The sequence below is a fragment of the Sciurus vulgaris genome, assembly GCF_902686455.1.
Source record: "Sciurus vulgaris genome assembly, chromosome: 2".
NCBI lineage: Eukaryota > Metazoa > Chordata > Mammalia > Rodentia > Sciuridae > Sciurus > Sciurus vulgaris.
Window position 1 is genome coordinate 2,915,703 of NC_136462.1, and position 27,548 is coordinate 2,943,250.

General features: G+C 48.5%; 1 protein-coding gene across 1 annotated transcript in view; it reads right to left on the reverse strand.

Annotated features, from left to right (window-relative positions):
- Positions 1-422: 422 nt before the first annotated feature.
- The window catches only part of TDRD9 (tudor domain containing 9), a gene marked incomplete at its 5' end in the record, with an annotated part of 97,845 nt that continues 70,719 nt past the window's right edge, over positions 423-27,548 (reverse strand). Inside the window, 13 exons of the mRNA XM_079130031.1 lie at positions 423-2,518; positions 3,673-3,745; positions 6,879-6,997; positions 10,617-10,755; positions 18,641-18,737; positions 19,214-19,323; positions 20,780-20,850; positions 21,738-21,893; positions 22,766-23,026; positions 23,534-23,623; positions 23,852-24,064; positions 25,075-25,186; positions 26,749-26,922. Of these exons, the coding sequence (XP_078986157.1) occupies positions 2,417-2,518; positions 3,673-3,745; positions 6,879-6,997; positions 10,617-10,755; positions 18,641-18,737; positions 19,214-19,323; positions 20,780-20,850; positions 21,738-21,893; positions 22,766-23,026; positions 23,534-23,623; positions 23,852-24,064; positions 25,075-25,186; positions 26,749-26,922 (1,717 nt within the window). The 3' untranslated portion in view covers positions 423-2,416. The remainder of the gene's footprint in view (positions 2,519-3,672; positions 3,746-6,878; positions 6,998-10,616; positions 10,756-18,640; positions 18,738-19,213; positions 19,324-20,779; positions 20,851-21,737; positions 21,894-22,765; positions 23,027-23,533; positions 23,624-23,851; positions 24,065-25,074; positions 25,187-26,748; positions 26,923-27,548) is intronic.

Sequence of the window (27,548 nt, forward strand, 5' to 3'; positions counted from 1 at the left end):
TCTGTGGCTGCCTCACTCCCACCTCTGCTGTTCTTCACACGTCCCCTCCTAAAGGTCTCTTCGAGCACACCACGGTTGGCTCAAGTCCCATCCTGAGCCCAGGACACTCTTCCCAGCTCCCGTTCTTAATCACACTTACAAAGACCCTGTACTCAAAGTCATAGCCTCAGGGAATCCAGGGGGCTGGGACCTGGACACAGCTTAGGGGCCCCACCAAGCCCACTGCACTAGTGCCAGAGAGGTCTCTCCTGACTTCCTGCACTCCCCCGTCTGGTACCCCCTGCTCTGGGCCGGCACTGCCCTAGGCCTTCCCTGGCTCCCTCAGTCCTCCTGTGACCATCCCCGTCCCTCTGCTCTGTGCACAGCCTACAGGAGGTTTGTGCTCGCCTGGCCTCCGAAGCTCCCTGGAATTTCATCATGCAGGACCAGGCTCCACTCTGGTGCCTGTTTTTATACATGGACATTTGTGGACACCACCTGGCCTCTTCTTACACAGCCTCTGGCTGCCTTCGGCTATGCAGGTAGAGCTACTCTGGGTAGACTGGTGGCTCAAAGCCTGAGTCAAGCATGCCCACCTGCCTTCCTCACCTGCCCACCTGCTCAGCAGCCTCACCACCACCTGGAGCCTCCACCTACATCCAGCTCCCAGGGTACATGGGACCTGCACTGCTTGTGACAGTGCCCAACAAGTACTTGCTGAGGGAGTACCAAGCCAGGAGCACCAGGCTGACTTCCATCACACCCCTTTTAGACACTTCCTTTGCATCAGGAACAGGCAGTGCCTACTAAGAACACACGTAACTCTTATAAGTGCAGGAATAGAGGATTCTGCAGGTGAAGACAAGACAGTGGCCCTCGACCATCAGTCAGGTCAGGAGGAGAAGCACAATCCAAGCATGCCACTCAGTTTTCCTTTGATGTTTGCAAAGTCTGTGTTCTTCAGTACGATGACTCATTTAATTAGCTGCACTGAGGTGGCTGCCCCAGAAAATGGGGAAGGTGCAGTGAGGTGAACAGCTCCATGAAAGGAAGCAGATGGCTACCAAGATGGACATCGTTAAGATGCAATCACGACTGAGCGGGATGAGGCAATTCCAGGAAAAGTTCAGCATGGGGGCAGGGCTTCTTTAAAAAAAAAAAAAGGAACCTCTTGGTACTATTTAAATATTTAACCATGTGCAGGGAGGAGACAACAGTGGAAGCACCTGCAGCCTGTGCAACCATTCTTCTGGAAACATGTGAACCCTGATCCTTGAGGTTGGGTGCTAACTCGGTGCTGCCACCTCCTGCCTGAAACTGGGAAAGCACAGCCCCTGAAATCCCCAGACCCATAGGGCTCTCTGTTAGAAGCAAGCAGGGTAGGCAGGAAGCAGAGGCCCCACGGTGACACAGTGACACAAGCCTGGCAGCCACAGTGTGTTTCAGCCTCTGCACACAGAATCCACTGGCTTCCTGAGCTGGCCCCACTGACCAAAGGGGGCAAGGCAGCTGCAGGCGCTTGTTATGGCCCCTGTTGCGCAGACGTTCCCCTGCAGGGCACTGCTACCCTCCCTGCAAGCTCTGGATCCCTCACTGATGCCCAAGAACACATGCTGCTATCTCCACAGCTCCTCAGCTCCTAGGCGCACCCGACTGCTGCCTCCACCAGTCCTTTCCTCTTGGTGTCAGAGGCGACTGATGCACCTGGTCTTCCACAGCTTTTTCTGATGAAACCCTGACTGATGATGAGTTGATTTAAAAGAAGTCCACACGTGTCCATCAGCTTAGAAACACAAATCTTCACAGCATGAAGCACTTATTAATCTCTGAGCAAAGATGGTCAGAAACTTAAGTCTATGGTTTTTATTGTTTGAACCAGTTGCCAGGTCATCTCTCTGCCTCCTAAAACATGAACTAAGAATTGTAACCTAACTAAAAATTTTTAAATATACAAAACTGAAATTAGTTTTCCAGAATTAGGTATTCTTCCTCATGGGGAAATAATCAGAAAACAGCAAGTTTTTAAAAAAACTGCACACAGTCCCTGTGAAAAACTGGTAGTCACGCTCTTTCCTGCCACAGGACAGGGCACACAGCACGCTGTGGAACCTGGTATGTAAGACTGGTCACTCACATTTACCTTAATACATTTAAAGCAAAACACAGCTTTTTCCAAACAAAGTCTTCTTTCAGGACAACTTCTTCCAAAATAGTTAATACAGTGATTTTCTGTTTCTAGAAAAGACTATACTTTCCAATCCTTCCCACCTGAAAAGAACACCGTCCCCCTCTCCTAAGAGAAGGCAGAAGGAAGGAGGAGGCTCTCGAGGGGCAGCAGGCCTGGGTGGCAATGCTCAGGCGTGGAACAGGGCTGCAGGGGAGCCCTCACTAGGCTCTCACCGCTCCCGCAAGGCAACTGGGCACAAGCTGCCTGCCTTCAGGGACTGAGCACAACGAGCTTGTGCAGCTGGTAGAGAAAGGTATTCTTCCCTCGGCTGCCTTCCCGGTCAGCCTGCTCCATGACCAGCTTTGGATCGACCTAGCAGGGCAGACAAAAGGAACAGTCAGACTCACAGTAGTAAAGCAGGCACACGTACCAGACACGTACAACAGTATGTGCTCCTGCTTCTCGAGGCCAATAGATGTTTCTCCACTCACACTTCATAGGGCATGACTTTCAGATTCATATTTAATAACAGGGTGACCTTTACTGGGAAAATTCCCACCCTCTCCTAAGTAACTGTGAACAGTAACTTCAGTGTAGGTTTTCATATCTAAAACACCAACCTCAGGCTGGGGAGATAGCTCAGTCGGTAGAGTGCTTGCCTCGCAAGCACACGGTCCTGAGTTCAACCCCCAGCACCACAAAAAAAATAAATAAATAAAATAAAACACCAACCTCGAAATGAAATTCTGCTTTCAAATGACTTCCTGCTGTTGTATGAAGCCCACACACCCCAACTAACTGACAGGTGTGGTGGCTACCTGCAGTGACCGCCCTGAGGGTTCCACAAGGGAGCCAGCTGGGGCAAGTGGAGAGTTCTGCAGTAGCTGGAGGACCTTAGACTGGGCACAGAGAGACAGGCCCAGGATGAGAAACACTGCCTCCACTGGCTTAGAATTGAAGCATGAACCTTCCTGCATTCCTTTCCTGAAACTACATCTTGTACAATTTTCGAACCCTTACAGAGAAGAAACATCACAGGCCTGAGATGGGCCCTGCCCAGCTTCACAAGGGAACTGCATCCCCCAGATCCCTCTGCTAAAGGTTGCTGGGTGGGCCTTTGGGAGGTCTGAGAGTGAGGCCACATGACGAGCGGGTGCCCTCCTAAGAGGAGACTCCTGAGAGCTGGCCAGCACCACAGCCAGGAAGAACCCTGGCCAGAACCTCTAGCCTCCAACCGGCAGGAGAACAATGTCAGCAGCTGCTAACCACCCTCCGCCAACAACACAACATGGCCTAAAGCCAACAAGCAGGTGGTGACCACCCTGCAAAGCAGTGCTTTCAACAGACCACCAAGAGCTGCAGGGTCCACCCAGATTTTCATAACTACTTCCCAAACTCACAGTACATTTCCCTGGGCTCAACCACTGGCCAGCCCTGCCCACGGAGCCTCGAGGCTCTGCACCCTCAGTCACCTAGCAGCCCTGCCCTGGTGCCAGCAGCAGCTCCCCACATGGCCCACTTCTCACCTGATTCCACTCATAGGGCTTCTCGTGCCACTTGGGAACAATCTTCTCCCTGGGCTTCAACTGGCAGAACAAACTAAAATCGAACAAAGATCAAGTCATACTAATGATACATACGTAACTTAAAATACTAATGTGATTCTTTTCGAAAATATTTAAATCCTATATATTTCCCTCAGAACTACAAGATTTTTTAAAAGGTCATAATTTATGTAGTTATGATCAGGGAATATTTTAATTTATAGCACATTTAAAAGCAGAAAGAACTAGAGCACAGCAGACCTGGGTGTTGTTATATACATTACCTAAAATGTCTAATTAAAAAAAAAAATTCAGGAGACCTGCAAAGACACAGGAACATGTGACCCTGGTCAAGACAAAAAGAGCAGCTGACAGAAGCTAAGTGGCCCAGGTGAGCTTAGCACACAGACTTCTCGAAGCAGCCACTACACATGTACTCAGAGAATCAAAGCAAGCTATGTCTAAAGAATTAAAGGAACACCTGATGGCACCGACCCAAAGATAATCTCAATTGAAACTAAAACTATTAGAAATTCTAAGTAGAAAAGTACAATAACTAAAATGGAAAAGTTCCCCAATAGCAAGATAATCAGTAAACAAAGACTGATCAATAGAAATTATCCAACCTGAAGAACAGAGAGGAAACTGAAGAAAAATGACCAGAGCCCAGAGATGGCGTTGTGTGAACCCAGGTGCACAGCAGGTTCAGGAACATAAGTGACCTGGGGGCAGAGGAAACGTTGAAAGAAGTCGAAAATGCAAACAGGTTGTCAGGAGAAGGGAAGAAAAGACATGCCACACCAACAGTAACCAAGGAGGGCTGGAGCGGCTGTGCTAAGAGTCAGACAAAACAGGCCCAAACGAGAACCGCTACTAGAGATGAGGGAAGTTACCTCACACGACAATAACCACGCTGGACACAGAAAGCAAAAGCTACTAGACTCATCCATGAGCTTACAAGGGTGTAGGCTTAAAAAAACAACACTTACAAATCAATACATGAAAATAACCTAGAAATGGACAATTAAGAAAACAGTCTCTTTCACAATAGCGCTGAGCAATACTCAGACACAGTACAGGACCTGCACACTGAAAATCGGAGCTCAGAATGCAAGGACATCCGTGAGGGTGCAAGTCCCTAAGTTCACCTGCAGGCGCACACAGCCCTGACACCCCTGCACGGGGCTTTCTGCTCCAGCTGACACGCTGGCAAGGGAAAGGACGTGAGGAACCAGAGGAGCAAGATGCCCAGGAAGGGAGGGGGCTCTGCACCCACCCACAGCCTCGTGTCACCTCTAGACGGCACAGGCTAGGGCGATCAGGCCCCATACCACCCCACAACTACTCTAGCCCAGGTGCCTCAGGAATCCAACAGGGGACGGGACGGTGCTCAGAGGGGATGTCAGAACCACCAGGGATCACACAGGGGAGCGTGACCCTTCAACTCTCACACTGCACACCACACACCCAACACTTCGAAATGGCTCCAGGCCTACATGTAAGAAGAGGACAACAGAAAATGCTGTCACCTTGGGTTCACAGAGACTTTTTCAGATGTAACACAAAAGCATAATTCATTCAGAAAAAGGTAAAGTAGATTTCATCAAAATTAAAAACTGTTCTGCGAGCACATTAAAATGAAACGAAGTCACACAATGGAGAAAATTACTCATCTGACAGGAGGTTTGCATTTAGAATTTACAAAGGGCTTCTAGACTCAGTAGTGAGAAGACAAACGTCTTTAAATAGGTAAAAGATCTGAACAGACAATTCACCAAAGAAAGAGAAAAGCTGCTGGGAACACAAGAGGAGGCCCCAGGCCATGGGCATTAAAGAAGTGCAGAGTAGAGCCCATGAGACGTCACCAGGCACAGCAGAGGGGGCACATCAAGACAGCACTGCCAGCACCAGGTGTGGTGAGGCACTGGGAGAACTGTACCCACATGTGGCCCGTGGGAACTGGTAAGAAACAGCGATGCCACAGAGAATCTGGCCTTTTCTTAGAAAGTCAACGCAAGTTGGGCACAGTGGCACACACTGGTAATCCCACGGGCTTGGGAGGCAGGAGAATCGAAAGTTCAAGGCCAGCCTCACCAACTCAGCACTTGGGATCCCTCTGAGGAAGCATGCCGGACAGGCCCACTACTGGGCAGACTGTACACAAGACCGCCTCCCTGTGCCATGCTTACGAATGAACTTCTGAGACAGCAGGAGCACTATAGACCTGAGTTCACTGATGCTCTGCTCAACTCCACAAATTCACTAAAACCATTTGACCATTTTAAAAAACAAACCCAGACCACCCATCTCTGGCCTAACACATCAGGATAGTTACCCTTGTTGGGAAGCTGGGGTGACAGTGGTTCTAAGGAGTCCCATTAGGTGACTGGGACCATGCTCATGACCTGGAAGCTGGCCCCATGGACTTGAAGTGGTGCACTTTATGTATGCTAAACTTCTACACACAGTTCACATAGGAATATTTTTTACAAAACAAAGTGAAGAGAAACCAAAATTGTCTTTCCCACAACATCAATACCTCTCTGGAAGTCTTGTTAAACTAAGAAAAACCCACTCCAAGTGTGTGAGAAAGAGAAGGAAGCTCCTGTGACACCAGTTGCCACCTGCTCTACGCAGCTCCAGCTCCCAGCCAGCACAGAACTGTGGGCAGAGGGACTGGCCCCTGGACTAGGAAGCTGGTTCTGAGAATGGTGCAGCCTGGGCATGGGGCACATTTTTTTCTCCCTCCCCAGCCATGCCCACTGTTCTCAGCCTCCTCCAGGCCCCTCAGGCTGACTTCGGCTCCTGGTTGCACCAATGGCACCCTTGCCTTCTTTACTCTGTCTGGGTTTGGCCAAGCAGAGTCTAGGAGGACAATACAGGGGCAAGGGAGCTGCAATCGGGACCCACCAGCCTCCAGGGCCCAGGCATACTCTCCAGCCTGGCCCTCCGGTGCCCACTGGTTGTAATGACCTTTTATCACACTCCTCCTGGCTAACTCTGCCACTGCACCCTTGCTGGCATGGGGGCACAATGCCCAAGTGCCAATGCCTTCCACTGCCTCAGCACTGGGATCCCACTTCAGGTGGTCAGTGTGGTACATCTTCTGAATGACTCAAGACATCCACAATCCAGGCAGCTGGGAAAGCTGATCAGGAAGAGAGAACTCGTGTTGCTGCACAGCTTACCCTAGAAGTTTCTGGCGAGCATTATCCTGTAACTGCACAATTCTTTCTGGCCCAAGATACTTGGATCCATTTGGCCCATCACACACCAACTTGTTGATGGCAGCCCGGAGGATATTGATCTGTAAACAAATGGGGACATAAATATTGACGTGGCTCCATAAGCTGAGTTTCATCCCACATTCATTCACAGCATTCAGAGTGACATTCTGTGGCTATCCTCAGTATGGTTTCTAGGAGGATTATTAAAACATGAATAACATCAATAATCACTACCATCATTTAAAACAGCAGAAAGAGAAAAAAATGAAGAACCAGTAAGAAACACACTTCTTCCATCACAGTCTCACAGCTGTGACACACGCTGTGCCTCCTCCCTGGCTTTTTGATGATGCTCCTAAGGAAGCCTCGGGGGGCTACCACCCAAGGAACTGACTCTCTGCTTTGTCACCAACCTTTGTCATGGTTATTTAGGAAATAAACTTTTTCCATTTTTTTAAGTTTTAGGTTTACCTCAGAGTTGCAAAGGCAACAGAACAGGCAGTTCTCGTAAGCTCCAGTCAGTCTCCCTTACACTTGTCACAGCTAAGAACCCAACTCCAGGCGTTGCTCTCAGTTAAACTCCAAACTGTGTGGATTTGATCGTTTTTCCATTCACATCCCATTTCTGCTCCAGGACCCAGGTTCCAGGCACCACACTGAACTTGTCACATGTCCTCCAGGAGAGGAGGGCTTCTCAGCCTTGTTTGTCAAGACCTGGGCAGTCTGTGGAGTTCTGGTGGAAAATTTGTAGAACGGCCACAGTCTCTTCTTGGGACAGACGGGAGATGTCCTCTCATCACATCCTACCTGTCTCCCTGCCACAATCGGGACCTATTGCTGGGCTGTGGGTGCTCAGCTCAGGGGTAATCTGCCAGGCTCCTCTACCCGCCATTCCGCTGCTCCATGTTTCCCCGGCCTCTCCCGCCCTCAGGGGTAGGGAGCACCTACCTACTACACTCCTGGGAAGTCTAAGGGAGGGCCATCTCCTTCCCTTTATTTCTAACTATACAGGCACATGGATGTTTTATACTCTGGGCTATAATCCAGTTTGGTGGCTCCCACTGTGCCAGCTCTGGCCACTGGAGCCCCTTCTCTCCCTGGCACCCTCACTCTCACAGGTCCTCTGACACGCCCCATCCCTGAGTGCTGGACTCTCCTTACTTCCTGGCTCTGCAAGAAGTTCCAGGATCACCCTGTGCCTTTGGCCCAGCCCTGGCCCGGCTGTCCCCCCAGGGAACCCTGGCTCCTCGTGCCAAGGACCCTGTTAAACACCAAGACCTGGGTGCTGGGCGCAAGTGCAGCTCCTGGGTGTCACTGCTTCCCGCCCCTCCCAGAGCTGGACAGTCTGTGTGGACAGAAACCCGCATGCACAGAGCCTGGAACTGCTTCTGGATCTGACCATCCTGAAGCACTAGCTGACCACGAGTTCCCCCTGAAATCAATTCTAGTTCAACACCACAGGGACGGTCACTCTGGCCTTTGTTTGTAACTGCTCCCACGAAAGGAGAACCTGGCTCCAGCATCCACCCCCTCACTGTTCAACCCCAGGAGCACACGAACCAGATCAGAACTGTTGACAACCAAAGCGCTGTGTTCACATGCAGCTCTTCTCTGCAGTCTTAACTGTTCCAGTCAAAACTGGACTAAGCTCCTTTTCTCCTCACACCTTCCAGGTAAACATGCGCCACACCTGAACACAGATTAACCTGTGTCTGTGCATGCATGCACTCCATCTTGGGGGCACTGACACCCTGATGGGGTGTCTGTGTGGACAGTGGGCATCAGCACCCACTCTTTGGGCATGGATGGTCTGTGGGTCTTAGCAAATGCAGTCGTGTCTGCCACCTCTGCCCACAGAGAACTCATCACTCCCAAGCCCCGCAATGCTCCCTGCCATCATCCACTTCCTCGCCTCTGGCAAGTGCTCATCTTCTTTCTGTCCAGCGTGTCATCTAAACAGCAGCACACACACAGCCCCAGGTCCTGGCTTCCTTCATGCAGTGACATGCACTTACGATGCACCCACACTACTGCACAGATCACTCCCTCCTGTTCCCTGCTGAGCAGTGTCCACTGTATCACCGGGCCAGGTGGCGCACTCGTTCCCCTGCTGAAGAACATCTCCATTCTTCTGGTTTTATGATCGTGGATAAAGCTGCAGTTGACAGTCACACACAGGTTCTCTGAAGGTGCTAAGTCTTCAAATCTCTTACACAAACACCTGTGTGGTGGGATTTCTGGGTCATATGGAGATGCATCCTACAGCTGCCCAGGGAGCTGAGGCTCCACATGTGGCTCCATGCCCACCCCACCATGGCCATGGTCCTGGGTGTGGTGTGTCTGGTGGAGCCGCAGTTTGTACTTCCCTGTGCTGAGCGTGTCTGCCTTGGTTCTACATTGCCCCGTGCGTTCAGCAAGCTGCTTGCTACCTGTTACTAAGAGATCACTGTGAATACAAGCCTACACCAGACCTGTAATCCACATATATTTTCTTCTAGTACGCAGCTTCTCTTTTCATCATTGTACCAGAATTTTTTTTCTTTTTCTTTTTTAAACTAGGGATTGAACCTAAAGGAGCTTTGTCACTTAACTACATCCCCAACCCTTTCTGGTTTTGAGACAAGGTCTTGCCAATTTGCCAATTTGCCTCAAACTTGCAATCGTTCTGCCCCTGCCTCCTGAGTCACTGGGATTACAGATGTGCATTTTAATTTTAGTAAAGTTCAATTTATCAAGTTATCTTTCACAGATTGTGCTTTTGGTGTTACGTCTACAAATTCATGCCAAACCCAAATTCATACAGATTATACAGATTTCTCCTATATTTGCTTACAGAATCTTAGTTTTACATTTACAATCAGGTCTGTGATAAAAGGAGTATTTTTAACCCCTTAAGCCCTTTCATGTGAAAGGGCAGTTACTATTTAACAGCTACAGTAACAAGTCAAACAGCATGGGGCACTCAGCCCCTGTCCTCAGGGCCTGCTGCCCAGCACTCCCTGCTCCTTCCCTCATGCTGCAGTGCAGCCTTGCTGACTTCACAAAGCTTCTAGGAGGAGAGGAGTCTGACTTCTCTGGAGCAGCATACCTCAAACTACTTTGGTGAAGAGTGGACTTTTTTTGTTTTGTTGTTTTTTTCCCACTCTGAGAAATGCAAAACAACAAATAATTGCTAGAATAATGAAGTATAAAAACAAAAACAGACAAAACACAGGCACACATTTTTCATTGCTAGATTCAAAAGACAAACTGGTTTGTTCATGAGCTTCATAAAACTTTTGAAAAGTTTAGCCTGAGCCTGCACCTGCCATATCCTGGCAGTGCTGGTGCAGCAATGGACCTACTGTGAGTGGGGTCTTCATGTACTGGCCCTGGGTTCAGCAGGGTCAGCCAGGACCAGCAGGGGAGTAGTGGGGACAGGAGAATGACTCATGGCTCCTAATGCCCTGGTATTTCATCTGGCTACCCAGAAAAGGTTCCTGTGCCAGGAGAATCCAAATGAGAGCACCAGTGACCAGGAAGCGACATCTCACAGCAGACGCCAGCAGGCCGGTCAAGGAGTGTTCCCTCTGTACCCTCCAGCAGTGTGGAGGGCCCGGGGAGAGCGTGCTCCTCAGAGACCAGGTGTGCATGTCCGTGTGCACAGCAGCACAGCACGCACCGCAGAAACACCAACACTGTAAGGACCGCCCTGCTCACCTCCACGATGTCCTCCACGTTGAACTGCACATCAAAGGCCAGCTCGATGTCGTGCTCCGGCAGCACAGGGGCCTCTGTGGTGGGGTTCCAGCCCAGACCACAGAGCACGCCCGTGTAGCATTTCCCCTCCCCATCAACCCTGCAAGACACGTGGGGAGGAGTCAATTGACATTTTTCTATTAGCTAATCGACCCATAAAATCATGCCAGGTTCTGCCAGCAGTAGTACAGCAATGCATCTCATCTGTGCACTCATTCCAATTGTCTCACTAGAAATACAGATTAAACAGCTGTAAGATGAATATTTAATCACGTTAACTTTCTAATTCTCACCGCTACTGACAAGGTAGCGAACAGTCTCTCCTGTGTCCTTCTGAACTCTCTCCGTGTGTTAGGTTCTGACTAGGGAGACTCTAGAGAAAGGGTTACTCACACCTGTGACTGCAACACAAGGTCAGCACTGCAGGAGCCTAGGAGAGCCTGTCCTACCCTCCCACCCTACACCAGATGCAGATGGCTCTGCAGCTCAGCTCTGCCCCAGCTCCCACCCTGCTGGCTGTGCATCCTTCCTCTCCCCTCAGCTTCCTCAATCCTTCTGTCTTCCCAGCCCTGCTCCAAGCCACAGTCTCTCAGTGCCTGGACACCTGTGGGACCTTTCAGACCCAGGTCCCCACCTCTGCCCTGCTTCTGTCAATCTTTTTCCATGCAGCAAAGGAATCCAGCGATGTGACTTCCTTGTTTAAGGGCCTCTGCAGTGTCCAGACACCTCTGCACACCACTGGGCAGATGAGTCACAGTGTAACCCAGTCTCCGCTCAGGCCTTCACTGCACCTCAGGCTGCCTCCTCTCTGGCCTCTCTCCACCTAGGAGCACAGGCCTCCAGCCACTCCTCCAGGGGCAACCCCTCCCCACCACACCCAGGTGCTAGTTTAAATGCCAGTGCCTCCACCCATAACAGGCCCAACCACCAATCACACAATACGCGTGCGCGCGCACACACACACACACACACACACACCAGCACCGATGCCTTTACAAATATTTGGTAATTTTCTTAAATGCTTCACTCAGATTTTTGCCATCATCAGGATCAATTAGTCTTTTTTTCCAGCTTCACTGTGATATAATGGACAAAAACTACCTGTATTTCATTAAGGTGCACATGATGTTGTGATTTTGTGTGCTCTGAGTGAACCACAATCAGGACTACTGAGGCACCCCCACCTCGTCCCCTTTTCTGTGTGTGGTGAAAACTCAGGATCTGCTTGCAGCAAACCTCGAACAAACAACATAGTGTTCTTAACCACTGCTGTCACGCTCTTGCGCAATGGCTACCTGGCACTCGCTCTTCCTAACTGCAAGTACACAGACCAATTAAATTTTATTTTCTGAGCTGGAGCCTCGCAGTTGCCCAGGTTGGCCTTGAACTCCTGGACTCAAGTGATCCTCCTGCTTCGACCTCCACAGTAGCAGGGACAACAGCTGCATACCACTGCACTCAGTGTAACTTGAGGTTTTTTTGCACGTTGTGCAATTTTTTATGGTTTTTTTTTTGGGGGGGGGGGGTTGTACTAGAGGTTGAACCCAGGAGTGCTCTACTCTGAGCTATGTTTCAGTCCTTTTTAATTTTGAGACAGGGTCTCAATAAATTGCCTAGGCTAGCTTCACACTTGCAATCCTCCTTCCTAAGCCTCCAAATAGTGGGATTACAGGCATGTGCCATCCCTTTTCAGTTCAATAGAGTGAAAAAAAAAATTTCTGCTTTAAGTAGACTCAAAGAACAGAGACATGGAATTGAGACTTATAAATTAGGAGTTGAGTATCTGTAACACTGGTCCACTTTGTGCTTTGAATATAACCCTGGCTGTTCTGCCACTCCAACTTAGTTTTTAAATGGACATGTTTCTTTCTCTTCATCTCTCCCTGCTCCTCCATAATCTCTCCCCTTCCCAAATCTCAGGGGAAAAACGATTCCTTTCTTCCCCATCCTAGGCAGAGTTCTGTCCCTGAGCACACACCACCATAGGAACAAAGTAACCCAGCCTTGGGGATGGTACCAGAAGATCTCAGCAATGACTCTCTCCCAAATTAACAAGTGAATTACAACTCCAGACAGAACACTTGGAATGTAGCCTTTGAGTCATCTCTTTAAAAGCCCCAAGTTCCTGCTGATAGGCAGATTCACAGCCTTTGGGACAGGAGTATCCTGTGTTGCTCCTATGCTAGCAAAGCAATAAGTCCTCTTTTTCCTTTTTCTCAAAACTGTGCCATTGTTACTGGACTGGCATTGGGGACAAGGACTGAGCTTTGGCACTCCTGGTGGGACCCGAGAGCAGCCCCCACTCCGGCTCTCTTGGGCAGGCCTTCTCCAAGGACCCCCACTTCCATGCTGAGGACTCCTGGTGCTGGTGAACTTGTTGACAGCCAACTGCAGGAGAGTTAGGAGATAGGCAATTTTGCCTCTGGTCAAACCAGAGGAGCTATTCCTGTGAGTAAAGGGAGGGACTGAGGGACCATCCCAGCAGCAGCTGAAGCACCCTTTGCTTTGGGGAACTCCCTCCATCCCTCCCTGACCAGTACAGGTTGCTCCATCGTGGTCCACTTTGAGAAAAAGGAAACTGAACTCAGGAAAGTCGTAACAACTTTGGTCATTTGTAAGTCTCCCAGTGTGCACACTGAAACCCTCGATTCCTCTTTGTGGGAATATCTAGTCCCTCTTTCTGGGGACATCTTTTGGACCACTGGTGTAGGAGTCATGGTTAAGGGGAACTCAAGAACCTAGAGATATGTACTCCCTTCTGATCTGTTCTAGGTGTTCATGTGGTTGTTGGTCTTGGGCCCAGGAATCCCCTCTGGTCGTCCATTTTGTTGGTGTCTGTTGCTGCCCCTTGTAAGACAAGGCCAGTACTGCAATGATCCCACAAGTAGTCTCTTGGGAAAGATCTTGGCTGGTCAATGTAACAAAGCAATAAAACTTCATTTTCTTTTTTCTCAAAACTGTGTCCTGGTTATTGGATTGGCATTAGGAATAAGAACCAGCTTTCAGCGACACTACCTTGCACAGGTCCAAAGCAATGGGCCCAGCGACCGTGGACTGAAACCTCTGAAAATGAGCCAGAATACATACTTCTCCCTTATAAGTTGATTGATCTCAGGTATTTTGCCACCATGATGGAAAGCTGACCAACACACAGTGGGTTCAACTCTCTTCTAGGAATCCTGTGCACTGTGAACTTAAAAAACAGACACTGAGATCACAGAAATATGTTTAATTCACCTATAATGCCTGCTTTCCACTAAAGCTAAAACTGCAAAATCACAATGGGAACAAGAGATGCAGGTGCCACACAGAGCTCAGCACCAGCAGCTGCAGACAAAGCCCAAGCAGCTAACTCCTGCACCTGCTGCATGTTTGGAGAGGGACTTCTCCAGACACTTGAGTTTAAGACAAAATGAGAGAAAGGAGGAACTCTCACTGCAAACTAATAGGATTCCCTACTGGACTCAAATAAGGACATACATTTCCTCAAAAGTTAAATGCTGGTCAATCTGAAACACCCATGTAGAAAAAACCTCTTAAATATACAGAAATGGGCCTGGATTAACCTGCCGAGCGTCAACAGCAGTCTCTGTGGGAAGTTGTGAAGGACCCCCAACTTTTCCCTCTCCCCCTGAGGCTGCCGCAGCTGGGCTAGGCCATGCATAGTTACAAACATGGCCCTCATGCAGGTAGGCCCACGTGCCACACGGCAGGAGTGCCACACAGCTCTCTCAACCCCCTCGGCAGCCTTGGAGAGCAAAGGAGCTCTCTTCCACAGCTGAGAAGGCCTCCAGACCAGAAGTGGTCCCACTGGTCTTGCCCAGCAGGACCTACCTGCTCCCATGGTCCCCAACCACACCCGAGGGCATACCTTCTGCCTCCGTTTGCAACAAGGCACCTTTGCAACATTCACCCAAGTTTTTTAAAGATATGGGAAGCAGGTCAGGATTTTTTTAAACTACAAAGCAGCACATGAATGCACTGTACACACTTCAAACAGGAAGCCACAGCTGGGCTAGGCCATGCATAGTTACAGATGGTCCCTTCCAAGGAGCAACAGCATCCACTCCCACCCACACTCTGTTCTTATGGCAACAGTGGGCTCTTCCCAAGACCACTGGGGTCAAAGGCACTGAACCTTGCTTCTGGGAGGGCGGTGGCCGTGGCCAACTCACTGTGTGACGCAGCTTCCCACTGGCTCTCAGGACACCGACGCTTGGCACTAGCCACCATGCTGGGATGCCCAAACTAGCCACAGAACACCCACCTGGGAGAGTCCTGGGTGAGAGACAGAGGCGCCAGCATGGGCGCAGCGAGAGAGAAGAGACCAGATGCCTCCCCACCCATGTCTGAAAACCTTCCCACCCAGGCCCCTGACCTCATGGCACAGCAGGTGGCCCTCAGGAGGCGTCTCAGTGCCCCATTCACAGAGCAAATTAGGGCTGCCACACCCACCTCAACTGGATAACTCGTTTCCAGCCATAGTCACTGGAACATCTGGTCAAGCAGTGGTAGTTCCTTTGAAGGCACTCATTTAATTTGTGACAGCTGTAAGGTTAGAATTTTGTTTTGAAAACAGCCCACTCCCTGTGCCTACCTGGCAGACAGGCCAAGCACTGCCACGGGAAGTGTGGCTCTAACCCTGGAGCCCACTGAGCACAGCGTCCCACACAGCGCAGACGCAGAGTGCTTGCGTGGCTGTACCAGTCACACTGTTTTCACAGGTGAGCCCTTCTCGGAGCACTTGCTCACCTAGAAGGAACGCCGTCATTAGGTGCAAAGTAATGGCGCCACCGCTGAGCTGAAGCTGACACTACGGGTGGCTCCTGCTTCAGGGAAAACACTGCAGGGAAAGGGCGCTGAAGAGAAGCAAGCCTGGCTGGTGGCACCCATGATCCCGGGCACTCTGGCAGAAGCCCATGGCAGGAAGCCCGGGGAGGGCAGCCAGGCCAGGGGCCCTCCATTTCTTGGCTTGCTAACGGAGGGAGATGTATGCCCCCTCTTCTTCAAATAGAAACAGAAGGCCCAAGCCTGGATGCAAGACTAACCAAGAACATCTGCTGAGAGGAATGCCTGGGAAAGGGAGAGGCGCCCCCACACCACCATCTTGAGAAGCACCCTCCAGTCCTACCTTCTGGACTATAAATGACTTCCCTAGGACCTAGGTCTTTCCTTTGAAGTATAAACACCCCTGTGGAGGCTCTGGCCCAAGGCTAGAGATCGCCCTGTGAAGGCGGTGTTAAAGGAGCAGGTTCTTCCCCTATTGCACTGGGTTTCTGTAAACATGCTTAGGGCTTGAAAACACGTGCACAGCCATGTACTGTTTAGACAACTTATGACTAGGTAGTCACAAATTCCATGAAAAACCAGTGATGGGCACTCAGAAGCTGGAGTCTGCTCTCCTCTGGTTCTGCCGGCGTAAAATCAAGTTTGAGTTCTCCCACTTTTTGAGTGCCGTCTCCACTTCTGGCCCGAGTCTCGCAACAAGGCAGCAGCTTAATGCTTCATTTATCTTCCCTTCATCCCTCTCCTATACAGAGAACGTGTTCAAGGTGCAAGGTGGCGAGTCCTGGAGTTGGAATCAACTGTGACAGGTCAGGGATGGGAGTGGGAGAACAGAATGGACCAGAGACATGCGAGTCAGGCTCTGTTTCCACAAATGGTTCCTGGCAGCCTCTAGAGTAGCAGCCAAATGACAACCGAGCAGGAGAGGAGACCCCTGCAGGTGGGGGCGGGGGGTCCCCAAAGGAAGAAAGGGGAGCAAGTGGCACGCAGCATTCTCCAGGAGCTGGGCTTCAGGATGGCCTTCCCCAGGGACTGCTGCAACACATTACAGGTCCTCAGGGCCAGGCCAGGCCTAGAGAACCCACCCTGCTGCCTGAAGACAGGACCCTGGGGTGACGGGAAAGGAAACCTCTCTTCTCAAACCTAAGGCCTCTCTTGCCTTTCAAAAGTCTCTCAAAAATGGTTGCCAGGGACTCAATAAATGGGCAGAGTTTGGACAAAACTCCAGCAGGCTGCCTCTTCCAAAGACCACAGATGGTTCCGATGCAGGATCCTTGGCTTTCCCTGGTGCACAGCTTGAATTTTCACCTCTTCACACACCAGCATGATGCCACAGAGTGAGCCGTAGCTGTCAGTCCTGCCACCACGTGCCATGTGGCCAAGGCGGGATGTGCGGCAGGCATGGGTACCGATGCACTTGCCACTTAGGACAGGCTCCTCGGAATGTGACCACAGTTTAAGCTGAGGGGTATCTGCAGCCTTACTCATACTGTCAATACCCGTTCCACTTGGGGCTCGTTTCACTCAAATTTAACAAAATGACTATAACCATTAGCTATATGCAAAGCACTATGTATGGTTTTTCTTCTAAATATTTTTTTAGTTATCAATGGACCTTTATTTTATTTATTTACATGGGGTGCTGAGGATCGAAACCAGTGCCTCGCACATGCTAGGTAAGCACTCTACTAATGAGCCACAGTCCAGCCTTATGTATTATTTATATATAATTTTCTCCTATTAAGCTTTTATTTTTCCTAGAAAGACGGTATTTTTTTAATATATAGTTTTAAGTTGTAGGTGGCCACAATGCCTTTATTTTTATGTGGTGCCTCATGTATTCTAGGTGAGCACTCTGCCACTGAGCCACAACCCCAACCCCATTTTAAATACCAATTAGTTATTTCAGTGTTTTGTTTTTTAAATACCTTTGCTTTATTTATTTATTTATTTTTATGTGGTGCTGAAGATAGAACCCAGCCCCATCCCCCTCAGTGTTTCTTAAGTGTCTGCAATATAACTACTTGCACTGTGGAGATTAAAAAGTAAGGGGCTGGGCTGTGACTCAGTGGTAAAGCACCCAGCCAGCATGTATGAGGCACTGGGTTCCATCCTCAGCACCACATATAAATAAATGAATAAAAAAATAAAGGTCTATCAACATCTAAAAATATTTTTCAAAAATAATACACTATTATTTAAATCCTCAAAAATTTTTCATTTAAAAGAGAAGAGCTAAAGCAGAAATGTGGTCTAGTTAAAGGCAGGAAGAGTGGATCTCCACGTGTCCACCCCCATCAGGGTGCATGCCCTGGGTGCCTGTGTGGCACTGTCTTACTGAACAATCATTCTGGGGTCTAGGTCCTCAACTGTCTCTCCTACAAGACCCTGAAGATGCCTTCCTTCAGCATCACTACTGCAAAACAAGGGCAAGATACTCCAACAACTGAAGGGACACAAAGCCCTGTATGGACAGGTCAGAGCACACAGGCAGATCCAACCAGGCTCAGTTTGGGGAGCAGGATGCCCTCGCCAGCTTGCTGTGAGCAGCACCCTGGCTCTGCCCACACGCCTGCAGGGCAGTGTGTACCTTTCCCAGATCTCTGGGCCCCTCTGAAACGAGTCCAGCACAAGTGTGGGTGCTCCCACACCTCCACACCCCATCAGCATCCGAGCTGAAAGCATCCTAAGTCAAACACACCGAGTAACCTGACCGAAGGAGCTTGGCTCAGCAACAGAGCACAGCAGTCTCGCCCCTTCCTACAGGACCACAGGGCTCTCTGGAGCTGCCCAGCTTTGCCAGAGGACCAGGCTGCATCTCACTAGCCCAGGGAAACACCAAAGTCCAAGATGTGCAGTGTGAACGAGCATCCCTCTCATACCACCATGAAGTCAAAAGCCAGAAGCCAAAGCCAGGCGAGGTGGCACAGGCCTGTAATCCCAGCTAGCCAGGGAGGCTGAGGTAGAAGGACAATGAACTGGAGGCCAGCTGGGCAACACAGTAAGACCCTGTCTCAAAGGGAAAAAGCAGGTAAGAAGTTGTGTGCACATCAGTGACAATCTAGCAGAGCATACTGAAGCACAGGGAAGGTTGAGCACACGCAGCTTTGTTTCAAAGGAGCAAGGAGAGGGCCCACTTCCCCTATCAGATCTCACTCGGCAGAAGCCCATACAGGGGCACAGTAGGGCCCGTGTCCTACCTTAACTCCATCACGGGTGCGAACAGCATGCTGAGGAGGGCGGGGAGGCCAGGGATAGGAGGCATCAGAGAGGTCTCTCTCAGCAGCATGGTAGATCCTGTTGCACAGCAGGAAAGTCAGTGTCAGGCCGGCCTGTGCTGCTCAGGGTGCCTCTCTTCTACTGAGAGGTCCCCACAGAGCCCGCTTCAGGACCGTTACCTATTCCCAGTTCCCACACAGCCCACAGACAGACACCTCATAAGGACATGTAGGTGTTCATCCCACTGGGGGCCACTCATTTGGTTGTGATTCTTTTCCTCTGTTTCTCATTATACAATCTGATTTTCAGGGCTCAGAACTTGGATTTATTCTCCTTGCAGCCAAGCATGGTGGAGACAGGGAATGATGAAGTTACAGGTTAATCCCCACAGCCTTGTACAAAAAGAAAAGTGCTCCATTTCTAAAATGTGCACCAGCCAACGTGCTCAGAAAATAGTCTGAAGTTGTAACACATAAGGAGAAAGTGCTCCTAGCAACCAAAGTCAAGGAAAAGCAGGAGAGAGGACCAGAGACAAACCGGAGTCCTTTGCTTACCAGTCGCATTGACTGAGAGTGAGGCTGCGACCAGCATCCTCTGGTGCAGGTCTGCAGGGGCGTCACTGATGATCACAGAGTTGATGCTCTCCTTCTCAATCCAGACACACCTGCAAGGAATGTGAGCAGGACGTGGCTACAGACCAAGCAAGGGAGCATGCCCAGCCCACAGGAGTGGCCCTTAAACAGATGGTCCAGCACACAAGTGGGACGATTCGCAGGTTGAGCCATGCAGGGCTTCCAAGGCTTCTGGCCTCCTTTTCTGGGCCCCTCCTCCTACCAGGCCTCACCCTCTCCCCACTCCCCAAGTGGTCCAGACCTCTCTTTGCTTTACGTACCATCTGCATGTCCAAACCTGCTCCTACCCAGGAGTAGGTCCGTCCTGCGCCCAGCCCACGTACCATAACCTGCATTCTAGCAGAGGAACTCAGTGTGGTACACTCCATTCCTCCCATCACCTCTCCGCAGAGGCCAGCCCCACTCCACAGGGCATCCTGCATTCCTCCTCATCCTTCATCACTGGCCATAATCAAGCTCCAGCCTGCTGCTCCCATTCCTGAAGGTGTTTATGCAGCTGCCCTGGCCTTGGGTTGCACCAGTGACTGGTGCTGATAAGGTCTGGTCCTGAGTGAGGTTCCTCTACTCAGAAATGCAGTGCACTCTTCGCATGGGGATCCTCAAACTTCAGTGCACACGCAGAGCTCCCGGAGAGCTTGTGAAAATGCACATTCATTCACAAATCTGGGTGGGGCCTGAGCATCCTTATGTCCATCCGCTCCCCAGGGAAGCCCAGCTGCTGGTCCTGGAGGAACCTAGAGTGATGGGGCTCACTCAACGTGATCATTTTGGAATGCACATGGTAAGGCTTCCCAGCTGTGTCTGGACATGAAGTCTAAATGTGGCTTATGAAGCTTGCCCCCCGACTCTGCCACAAGGTCTGCAGCCTCCCGCTCCCCTGCGGCTTCTCTAACATGCTCCATCATTATTCACAAGTACAAACCCTCAGATTCAGGCCTGTGCACTTGTCACTAGAACTGCCCCAACCTTCCCGTTCCCACCCCGAACACCTACTCCCTAACTCCGCTGCGTCTTCTGGTCTCAGATTTCTTTAGGAGACCTCCATGGCCTTCAAAGCATGGCCTGGCCCCAGCCACTCTGATGATGTTCTGTGGCCCCTATCAAGACCTGGTCACCCTATGTTGTCACTGCCAGGCCCCCCACCACTGAACCCATCCATAACCCTGGTGAAGATGACAAATGTATCCTGTTCACCACAGTTCCCCAATTCTTATTCTGTTCCTGGCACAAAGTGGCGCTCACAGACCTGCTGAATGATAATTAAAACAAGAACAGAAGAAATGAAGTCTGATAAAAGACACTCAAAACTGCTAACAGAGAACACTTTCATGGAAAAGAGAAAGAATATCTCAGATGTGGAGCTAGGAGGGAAACGAGGATGAGGGACAAACATTCCAACAGTTTAGATAGGAAGGAAGATTAGTTTCTGATGAGATCTATAAATGGAGGAACAGAGAAAAATTCATGGGAAAATTAATTTGATCATACCTGAACTTGGATATTCTGGTCAAACTGTGACACTTCAGTTCATAAGGGTTGAAAGGTCCATGGAGTACCGCCTGCACACACAAAACATAATGTGACCAGTAGCAAGAAAAGTCCCAACCTCAGCCCATATTTTAAAAGAATCTCAATTCTGCCATGCTCAAGATTCAGTGAGGAAAACAGTGCCTCAAAGGAACACAACCAATCCCACATATGGTGTGTGAAACACTCCAAATATTTTAGTAAAAGTTTTTTTTTTAATATTTTTAGTTGTAGATGGACACAATACCTTTATTTTGTTTATTTTTTAATGTGGTGCTGAGGATCGAACTCAGTGCCTTACATGTACTAGGCGAGCATTCTAAACTGAGCCACAACCCCAGCCCAAGTGTTCATTTGATGGCAGCAGACCAACAAGGTTAAGTAGGCAGGGCCAAAGGCCAGGGTAATAAAACTGGAGAACCTGAACGGGGAGGGGACCTTCCTGCCAGCCCTCCTCTGCAAATAGAACAGGCAGCACCAGCTCTAGCCCCAGCAGATGGGCTCAAGAACAGCTGGAAACCCAGCCTGGCAGCTCACTCAGAAGCCAGGACCATGAGACTCGGGTTGTGGCTCAGTACTAGAGCATTTGCCTAGCATATGTGAGCCACTGGGTTCAATTCTCAGCACCACACATAAATAAATGAATAAAATACAGGTTTACCAACATCTTAAAAAAAAAAACAACTTAAAAAAAAGCAGCCACAGCCAGGACCACATGCCTCCTCCCAGCGGAGAACCAGTAGCATTGCTTCAGAGAAGAAACACAACAGAAACCAGGTGAAGCACTCTCCCCACCCTGCACAGACTTTGTGGGGAAACCAAGGAAGAAAGCTACCAGGACTGCTACTGCAGCCTCAGCCCACAGTGCAGAATGGCAGTCAGCTTCCGGATCACCACTGAAACGGCTCCTGCACGTCACCTTGCAGTTTGGGGCACCCAATCTATTGGAAGAAAAGCTCTCCAGCAAAATCCGGATCAGGTGCTTCTCATCATCCTTCCCAGAAGAGGAAACAGACCCATCCACCACATTTTCTACTGATTTGGAAAAGAGACCCTTGAGAACTTCGTGGCTTTGCTGAACAAAACAAAAAAAGTTTCTTTTGTTAAAAGGAAAAAAATCATATTAAAAGCACCATATTTCAACTTACTCAAAATATTTCATAGGTATAAGTCATTATGTCTTAAGGGAGTGTTTACCAAATTCATTTTGAAATTCAAACAAATAAGAAAGCTTTTACTACATTTCAGCCATCACAGAATACTTTTTTTTAAAAAGAAGTCTTCATGCAAATTTCCAGTTTTACATGACAAATATTAATATAATTTCTGTTTTTCACAGATTAGAGAATTTCAGTGAATTACACCTTTATGTATATCTATAAAGTGCCAATCAAAAATAAACGAGTTAAAGGAAAAAAACAAAGAATTTAACCAGTTCTTCAGTTAATATTTTGCTAGACTGTTTGTTCTTTCCCAATCACTAGCATCCTTCAACCCCAGCAAAATTACAAAAGTTTAATGAAAGACCTCAAAACATTAGGCTCAAAAGTGGCCTCTCCACTTACGCCTTAAAGCCAAAAAAAAAAAAAAAAAAAAAAAAACAATGACTGATTTTGAAATAAATACTTGAAAGAAATTTTAAAATGCTTGAAATAACTGAAATAAACATTTTACTCCTTCCATTATGAATACAATTCTTGGAATCCATTTTTTAAAATCTAGAACGTTTTCCAACCTAATTTTCATTTTAAGAAAAAAAGTAATAGCTTGAGTAGGAAACCGACAAAAATAATAACCAGCCGCCATGACTTCATCTCAGAAGAACCTACAAGACATTCTAAAAACTACCACAAATGAAGAGCAATGCCACCCACCCGTCCCTCCCTCGGGACCTCAGAAAGGAAGAAAGGGCCCCTTGTTCTCTTTCCGGCTAGTGAAGGCCCATACTTTTGATTCGTAGGACTCCTCTGCGAGCTCAGCATGGCCCTCTCTGATGAGGACATCTCTGATGTTGACGACGTCCTGCGCCCCTGAGTAGCGGTACACATCCACGTGCAGGACACTGTGCACCACTGAGAAGACCTTCACCAGGAGGGCACGGCCGCTCACGAGGGAGGCAAAGCGCCCACTGGCCCCACTACTCCAGTGCTCGCCACAAACAAGAGACTTCGCTGAGGGTCGCATTTTGCAAATCTTGAACTCCAAAGCCTACAGGACACAAATGCACACTGAAACAGTTTCATCAATGAGCTCGACATTCACCCCAGATATGTGACCTTGCTCCTGGATCTCAGCGAGGGAGGCAGTGAGTGAGGCTTTCCCAGCAAGGGAACGTGACTTTGATTTTACCAACAGCAGCAGTGTGGAGTAACTCTGAGACTGCATTCACACCGATAAGAAGGGTGTGCGTGGATGTGATCCTAGCCCCCTTTAAACTCTGCCTGGTGCCAACAGAACCAGAAGCCTTAGAATATACCACCGAATTCAAACATGTTTTTCTTTACTAAGCTTGAAATCCTCCATATATATTAATTCACTCCAAAAACAACAATAGCAAAAACACCTATGGCATTGTATCTTTTGTGAGTAGAAACCGGGTTTGGCTAGTTTGACACAAGTCTCTTCCTGACTCTGGGCTGTGGCAGTCCTATGATAAGCTGAAGGGCAGGGGCCTCTAGCATTCAGTATTCATACTCAGAATCTTCCCTCCCTTACCTGGAATGGAAGCTCGAGAAACTGACAGGGAATCTCCATCAGAAGACGTAGGTCCACATGAGACCTATTGCCATAGTCTACGAAGAACACCTAGAAGATAAAGAGAGCAACACTCCAATACAGTGTCAACAACATCCAACTTGAGACTGGCAACACAGTGGACTTCTCTAATTCTCTAATCACTGATCCCAGAGCAATCTGCTCTAGCTGTAATGATTTTCTATTTAATTTCCATCTGTAATTACTACAGATTTTCTATAAACTACTTTGTAAATTTATCTCCTTTTCCTTTGAGTGATTTGTTATAGAAAAACATACCTCAGCAGAATTTCCAGAAACATAAAGGATTTGAGCTCTAAAGTAGTTTTCCTTATCAAAATCTGCAAAGGGCGCGAGGCAGACCAAGTCCGGGTGCGGATGAGTGGGCAGGGGCGCCAACTCCAGCTGGTTCATCTCAGCAGTCAGCTTCCTCAGAAGCTCTGCACTCTTTTCGTCAGTCCTGTACCCCCAGAAGTGGCCCACTTCCACCACCTGGAAAGCAGGGAGGGCAGAGGTGAAGCCTGGAAAGGGCGGCAGGTACCTCCCAGCCACTCTTGGGTGCACGTGCACTCCATGGGTTTGTCAGACATCTGTGATGAACAAAGAAGGGTTCCGGCCACCTGCAGTAAGGAAATGTGTATGACACAGCTGCTCTTGCAGTCATGCCCAATGACTCAGGGCTCTGAGAGGCTGCATAAGAGGAGCAACCCTTTGCTTCCAGGTCACCCAGAGGAGAAGCCACAACCACAGATGGATGCCCCAGGCTCGCCGGGCAGGTGCACCCCACCAGCTGAGCCACAGAAGGTGGATCTCTGTTAAAGGGCACTGCTGCACAGAGTCCACCCTGCTGCCACAGATCACAAGGGCCCACGATCACTAGTGTTCCTATCTGGCTGGAATCCAGACTTGCATATGGAATTTCCCAGTGAGGTATAATTGTAAACCAGGAAGCATACAAGTATTTTAACTGGAATTTTAAATTATTACTTATTATTTTTTGCTGTACTAGGGATTGAAACCAGGAGCTCTCTCTCAGACATGGTCTTACTAAATTGCTGGCCTTGAACTTGTCTTTCTCCTGACTCAGCCTACTGAGTCACTGGGATTACAGACATGTGCACCATGCCTGACTGAAATTTTATTTTAAAGAGGCAAAAAATACACCTAAAAAATAATGTTGCCAACCGATTTTATGATACAAACTAAATTCACAAGCACATATCATTATGCCAATTAATATTTTGAACATGTATCTTGTTAAATGTCTATTTTGGGATTTTAAAAATACTTGACATCTTAAAAAGGAACCTTGATTCTAGAATAAATAGTTGCTTCACTTTCCATCTTAGTCACATTCCAATTTAACAAGAAAAGTAGTTGGAGATGGCCAGTCACTAGATGATTAAGTTTACAAGGTGCGTGTGAGCTACTCCCTGAATACACATGGTACTGTGGGTTCTGAGCAAAGAAACCCTCTCATGACCTCATCACACCACTCCTACCTCCGTGACATCAATGGTCAGAAGGAGATCCGCCACGGTCTGGGACCTGTCCAGGGTGCTGAAAGAGACTTGCATGGGGTCCACCGTCTGCTTCTGGAAGTCCACATTCACCCTACACAACACACGTTTTATAAAAAGACATAAAAATCAAGTGTTCCTCAAAATGTTTACCATGTTATCACTTCACCTATCCTTATATTTCTACAAGAAAAGAACATTTTTAAAAAATATCTAAGCCAGCACTATAGTTTTGATCTTGGCAGCGGGTACTGGGGATAGAGCCCAGGGGTACTCTACCAGTGAGCTACATTCCTGGCCCCTTTGACGTTTGGGGTTTTTTTTTGTTTGTTTGGTTTTTGTTTGTTTTTTGTTTTTGAGACAGGGTGTCACTAAGTTGTCCAGGCTGGCCTTGAACTTGCATTCCTCCTGCCTCAGCCTCCTGAGTCACTGGTGTTACAGGCTGTGCCACCATGCCTGACTTATAGTTTGAATCCTGAATGTCCCTCAAAGGTCCATGTCCTAAAGGCTTGTGGTGGAACCTCTAGGAAGTGGGGCCTAGTGGGAGGAATTTAGGTCACTGAGGGCATGCCCTTAAAGGGAGGCCTAGATCACGGTCCTTCCTGTTGCTGTCTTCCTAGAAAACATGAGGTGAGTGGGCTCCTACATATGACCTACTGCCATGGCGTACTACACCCCCAAACCCATGAAACAGGGCCAAGCAACTGTGGACTGAAACTATGAGCCAAAATAAACTTTTCCTTTTGGAAGCTGCCTCAGGCACTTGTCAGAGGGATGGAAAGCTGATTGACGCTGCCAGAGGTCTGAGTTTGATCTCACTGCAGAAGTGAATTTCTGGTGGCTTCTGAACTGCCCTGGAAGGGGGGCATGCCCTAGTAATTATGTACTACCCTCTGGAAATACATTCCAAAAGTCAAGACTCTTACAGAATATCTCTCATTTCAAGGGTATAAATTCTAAATCTAAGTAGGACCTGCTATGGTTCCTACCTTTTGATTGCAGAAGTGGTTTTGACTTTAGGAAGCTAAGAATCCATGCTTGGCTCAATGCTGTGTTAGAACGAACGAACACACACACACACACACACACACACACACACACACACACACAACTGTGTAAGAAGTCAAGACAAGCCACTCATCACTTAGAGCAATAGGACAGTGAGTGCCAAAGATCTGGGACATGAAGTGGCAAGTGAGACTTCCTGCTCAAGTGGCAAGGAACCTGTAGCAAACACTAGAGGCAGTTTTAAGAACTCTGAGATAACAGATGTAAGGCTGGAGGGAAGAAGGCCACTGACAGCTGGCACTTCACAAGCAACAGGTGCTCCCAACTGCACCTCCACTGTGTCCCTCTCTCCACCAGAACAAAGAAAATTCCACTATTGCTTAAAAAAGAACCATCACAAGGAAGAAGTGCACTTCCTAAGGAGGAAGAAAGCAAATTAGCATCAGGATCAATCTCTATTATTTAAACTCAAAGCCTTATATGATGGTGTCATACCTTTTAAACATGAAAAACACAGAGGCCCAAGCACACACAAGGCAGTGATGGAACCAGGGTTCGACCACACCTGCAGCACAAGCTAAAGCTAGGCTGCAGCCCTGGGAACACATTATCTGGGTACTGCACACACGCACAGGCTTTGAGAAATACCTCGTGTTCCTGAGTTTTGACACCGGCCCTCCTTGCACCTTTCCTTCGATCTCCTCAGCGGCATGAACGCTAAGCTCCAGTGACACTTTCAACTGGGACATCTTAACTGCCATGTACACTGCAGGAAGGGTTTTGAATCTCTCTGTTGGATTCCGCGAGAACTCCACAAAGGCTCTGCTCTCCAAATATAAAGCAAAAAATTCATCAGGCATCTGTTAAAAAAGAATCACATTCAGTCTCTCTAGAGATTATGTAAAAATTCTCACTGAACATCTCCCAACACCAGTGACTCTTCGTTCTCATTAACCAATAAGAAGTACTGGATTGACCTAAAGAAAATTTATTCATTAGGGGAAATAAAAGTTACAATGATAAGTCATTACACTGAAACCAGGTGTTATTCTTGTACAATATAATGCAAGAATGTTTCAGCCAAGAAATCTTAATTTTCATCATGATAACAGAATGACAGGTTTGTTTTTTTTTTTTTTTTTTTTTTTTAAACTATTACAAAATAAAACACAGATTCAGAAAAAACCACCCAGGTACAAAGCTCAGAGAATTTAGTGGTCCGCCTTTAAAAACCACTAATTATTACCCAGTGATATTGACAAACAGCCCGCCCCCATGGCCCCTCATGTGTTTTGGGATCCTAGTTCATCCCTTTCCCTGGAGGGACAAGAACTGAGCATAAAGCAAAGGGACCTGCCAGCCACTCCCTGCTGCAAGTTCACACTGTGCTATGAATGCTGCAATGCCACCAAAGCATCAAATGGCCCCTCCCACCACATGTCAGTGCA